Genomic DNA, 5,086 nt, shown 5'->3' on the forward strand with positions numbered 1-5,086 from the left:
AACAGGTTTCAGTTTAACATCTGCTGCGTCCTCAGCTTTAGTCAGATCAACGAGAACACTGGGATTCTGACAGGTTTCTCTCCACAGTTTGCTAACTCTTTATCGCCTTGGTCCACTTTAGACAATCTACTGACTATCAGTAACTTTACAACTACATGTCAACTTACTTTACTAACCCTAAACTAACAGTCTATTACAGTCTACAATACTCTAATGAGAGTTAGTTTACATGTCAGTAGAATATCTAAAGTTGAGTATGGAAATAAAGTGTAACCAAGAGTCTTTGCATTAAGAAGTTTTACTCTCTAAGACAGTTTAATTTTTTAGATACTTCAGAACAATTAAATGTGTATTTTTCAGGTGTACTTAAAATATTAAAGGGATAGTTCACCCCAAAATTAGAATTCTGTCAGTAATTACTCTCCCTCATGTTGTATTACTCAGCGCTTCTGTGTTGTACGTCACACACACACACACACACATGACCAGCGTCGGCCAATAGTGAGCCTGTGTGTGACCTACAACCCAGAAGCGCTGCGCTGTTACACTACGTGAACTCACTCGAGGCCCACAGAGAAGGAAATGAAGAGTTGAATAAAGTCGTTATTTTAGTTTGCTTTTAACGCACAAAAAGTATTCTCGTCGCTTGATAAACTTAAGGTAGAGCCACTGTAGTCACTCGGACTATTTTAACGATGTCTTCCAGCTTCGATCCCTTAAGAAGCCTATGGAGGAGTGATCCAGCTCTCAGATTTAATCACAAATATCTTAATTCGTGTCCCGAAGATGAACGAAAGTCTTACGGGGTTGAACAACATGAGGGAGAGTAATTACTGACAGAGTTTTTGGGTGAACTATCCCTTTAATTTAGTAAAATTTTTGACACAGTATCTGCACTGTAAGAGCCCCAGAAAGCAATACGACACTAAAACATCAAGTATAATTTATTTTGAAGCATTTTTGATGGAATATCCACCGCAACGCTTGAGTGGCTGCAGGAGATGCGCTTACAGGAGCTTCTTCAGCAAGGTTGATCCCTCATAAGAGTGTGTATGAGTGCAGTGTGTCGAGCCTCTGCTGTGGATGGAGACTGTCAGGAACACGTCTGAGCGGTTTGCACTGCACTCGACGCTGTTTACACTGCTAACACTGCCGGTCATGAGCTCAGCATCTCCCCAGCTCAGCCTTCTGATTGGCCGCTCATCAGCTGGTAGAGCGTCCCCGACTCCAGAGGCATAGTTACCAAACAGGTGGGGCTCCGGCGGCAGGTGTGTTTGACTATCAAATAGCACTCGCACATTCACAGAGCCGAGTCGACGGCGGCAGGGATCAGGATCACACTACACCACAGGTAAGGACTTCCTTATCAGCTTAAAATGTCATTTGCCTTTGTTAAGAGAAGTATTTTACATGTTTGAGAACACTTGGTGAAATAATTCTGATTCTGAAACAGGTTTACTAAAAATGTTATTTCTGCATGTTCTCTAAATGTCAATTTTTAATGTATTAAAAAAAATGTCTCTCTTGGTTATGAGAACGCTACAGGAACCTTCCTTTTTCATTCTGTAAACAGGAACGCTAGTTTTGAAAGTTCTCTGAAACAAGTAACATTTACAAAATATATAAATAAATAGCTATGTAATGTTTTTTGTGCAAACATTTCGAGAACATTGATCACTTTAAACAAACTCTATTAATGTTACTGGGAGAACGTTTGTTCCAGAATGTTCTACATGTGTCTAACCAGTATAACTTGATATCTGTCGAAGACAGCCACTGCTCCTGCTCCCGTAAGCGAATGTGGCATCAAGTGGTCCACGTTTATGATTCACTCTTAAAAATAAAGGTTCCAAGAGGGGCTTTCACAGCAATGCCATTGAAATAACTATTTCTGGCTGAATAGTTCAGTAAAATAAAATAAAAACTTGTTTTAATAATCTAAAGGACCTTCTGAAAGGTTCCATGGAAGGTAAAGGTTCTTCTAGGAACCATCAATACCATTACAGAACATTTCCCCCTCTGATTTGACATTAAATACCATTTTTTTTGGTTCCCCAAAACCTTTAACTGAACCTTTCAGGTATCAGTTCTTTAATAACTATTTTGACCATCTTTTTTCACTATAAAGAACCTTCTGAGCAACAAAAAGATCTCAAGAAAGCTAAAGGTTCTTCAAGGAACCATCGATGCCAATAAAGAACTTGTTTTTCCCTGATTTGCCATTAAAGAAACATTTTTTTGGTTCCCCAAAGATCCTTTCAGTTCTCAGTTCTTAAAATAACTATTTTGACCATCTTCTGCAACAGAAAGGTTCCATGGAAGGTAAAGGTTCTTCATGGAACCATCAATACCAATACAGAACATTTCCCCCTCTGATTTGACATTAAATACCATTTTTTTTGGTTCCCCAAAACCTTTAACTGAACCTTTCAGGTATCAGTTCTTAAATAACTATTTTGACCATCTTTTTCCACTATAAAGAACCTTCTGAGCAACAAAAAGATCCCAAGAAAGGTAAAGGTTCTTCAAGGAACCATCAATACCAATACAGAACATTTTCCCCTCTGATTTGACATTAAATAGCCTTTTTTTTGGTTCCCCAAAGAACCTTTCAGGTATCAGTTCTTAAAGTAACTATTTTAATAATCTTTTTCCACCATAAAGGACCTTCTGAGCAACATAAAGATCCCAAGAAAGCTAAAGGTTTTTCAAGGAACCATCGATGCCAATAAATAACTTTTTCCCCCCTGATTTGCCATTAAAGAACCATTTTTTGGTTCCCCAAGAACCTTTCAGTTCTCAGTTCTTAAAATAACTATTTTGACCAACAGAATGGTTCCACGGGAGTTAAAGGTTCTTCGTGGAACCACTAAAGACCCGTTCTCATAGAGTGTATATGATGGCCGGAAGGCGTGTAACTCTGAGTTTCCTTCGCCTCCGCAGCGGCCTGATGAAACATGAACTGGGGGTTCCTGGAGAATGTGCTGAGCGGGGTCAACAAGCACTCGACGGTGGTGGGCCGGGTGTGGCTCTCCATCCTCTTCGTGTTCCGCATCCTGGTGTTCGTGGCCGCCGCCGAGCAGGTGTGGAAGGACGAGTTCAAGGACTTCGTGTGCAACACGCAGCAGCCGGGCTGCGAGCAGGTGTGCTTCGACCACTTCTTCCCCATCTCGCAGGTGCGGCTGTGGGCCCTGCAGCTGATCATGGTGTCCACGCCGTCGCTGCTCGTGGCGCTGCACGTGGCCTACAGGGAGCACCGAGAGAGCAAGCACAAGAGGAGGCTGTACCGGGACAAAGGCAGCATCGACGGAGGCCTGCTCTTCACCTACATCATGAGTCTGGTCCTCAAAACGACCTTTGAGGTGGCCACTCTGCTGGCCTTCTACTGGCTGTACAGCGGCTTCCACGTGCCCCGGCGGCTCCAGTGTGAGGAGAGCCCCTGCCCCAACACCGTCGACTGCTACATCGCCAAGGCCACGGAGAAGAAGATCTTCCTCTACATCATGGGCTGCACCTCCATACTGTGCATTGTGCTGAATGTGGTGGAGATGGTGTACATCGTGTCCAAGACGTGCTGGAAGTGCTTCAGCAAGAGGTACGCCCCGGTGCGGGGGGTGCGGCCTCCCTCCACGCTCACGCTCGGCTCGCCACAGCTTCTGTCCGTGTCCAAGGAGGACGGCCTTCACCCGGCGCCGGCCCGGCCGGACAGCCTCACGCTCGCTGCGGCCTGAACACTGCGGCCGATGCTCATGCAGGACAAACCTGTGCTTCTCCACTGACGCCTCAAATGCAAATAACTTACCAGTCATGAGCAGCATGAGAATGCACTATTAAAGGGGAAGAGTGAGCACTTCCCATCTTTTGTTGTATTGTATACATTGCGTGTCATTTGAGTAGAATCTATGCAAATTAGACTAACGTCAACATCCCCTCATTCTCCCAAACCAAGTCCAAACCACAACCCAGATGGCATTGAATACAGGTTCCTCTGAAGTTTCTCAACAACAGTGTTTTGAGCTGAGAATCAAATGATTTAATATATTGTTGGAGCTGTAAAGCTCATGGTAAGACCGTCAACATTTGAAGTGGATAAAAACCTTTCATCAAAGTTAAACGTGAAATTTGAATGCCCGTTCTTCTCTTAGGACAACTTTGAAGAACTTTTTTGATCCACTTCAAATGTTGACTACTGTATTAATATATTTATTTTTGTATGATAAACAATAGTGGTAATGTCTAATGCAAACCCAGAACCACTGGATTAGACTGCACTTATTTGAATACTGCATTTCTAAAATAAACATCCTTATCAGATAACCACGGTGGACTAGTGTGTGGTAGCGGGAAACTGAGTGGCTTGAGAACAGAGGGAAAAAGTAAATGAGTCCACTACTGTAAAAGCGATACCCACTAGATATGAGCTGCCGTATACAGACGGGTCTAATTTAGGGATGCGCGATTTATCCACCACCATATCGAAAATTTGCCCGATATATTTAAGCCTGTAAATAATGGATTATTTCCTTCAGCTGAGACGGTTCCGATGCGCACTGTTCAACATGATGTTTTTGAATTGCTTGAAATATGTTTGGAATCACTTTGTAAAGGAAAAACAAAGTTAAGTGCAACACAAGTCTGTCATATAGGCTACATAAAATTATGAGAACATCGTTATAATTGTGTGATTGGGACATGTGACTTTTGTTTTTATAACCAGGCACTCAAAAATTATATAAAAATTAGGATTTAGATTTATCAGCCAATATATCGGCGGCTTTCAAAATTTTCATATGGGTGCATCCCTAGTCTCATTCACCCTTGTGTCAGACTCTAAAATCTATTCATCTATCAATGCATTATAAACAATGTCTGTTTATATGATAATGGCTTTTGTACTGAGCTAATCATATTTTCCTAGAATTTCAATAAAACACTGTTTAACATGTGTAAGCTGTAGTGTCACCCCTCTTTTTTTGAACAGACATGAAAATGCACATTTCGAATTTAAATGGTTGTAATTCAAGAAGGCTTTGGAATATAGACGTAAGATTGGTCTTGACAGATCATTTGGCAGATTTTTGTAGAG

General features: G+C 42.0%; 1 protein-coding gene across 1 annotated transcript; it reads left to right on the forward strand.

The window, feature by feature from the left end:
* The first annotated feature begins 1,270 nt into the window (after nucleotides 1-1,270).
* gjb7 (gap junction protein beta 7) lies at nucleotides 1,271-3,921 on the forward strand. The gene is made up of 2 exons (XM_056257668.1): nucleotides 1,271-1,351; nucleotides 2,944-3,921. The coding sequence occupies exon 2, from the start codon at nucleotides 2,958-2,960 to the stop codon at nucleotides 3,729-3,731; it is 774 nt and encodes a 257-aa protein (XP_056113643.1). The 5' UTR covers nucleotides 1,271-1,351; nucleotides 2,944-2,957; the 3' UTR covers nucleotides 3,732-3,921.
* Nucleotides 3,922-5,086: the final 1,165 nt, after the last annotated feature.

The sequence above is a fragment of the Rhinichthys klamathensis genome, unplaced genomic scaffold (assembly GCF_029890125.1).
Source record: "Rhinichthys klamathensis goyatoka isolate OS25496 unplaced genomic scaffold, OSU_Roscu_1.1 h1tg000141l_1, whole genome shotgun sequence".
In the NCBI taxonomy this organism is placed as follows: Eukaryota; Metazoa; Chordata; class Actinopteri; order Cypriniformes; family Leuciscidae; genus Rhinichthys; species Rhinichthys klamathensis.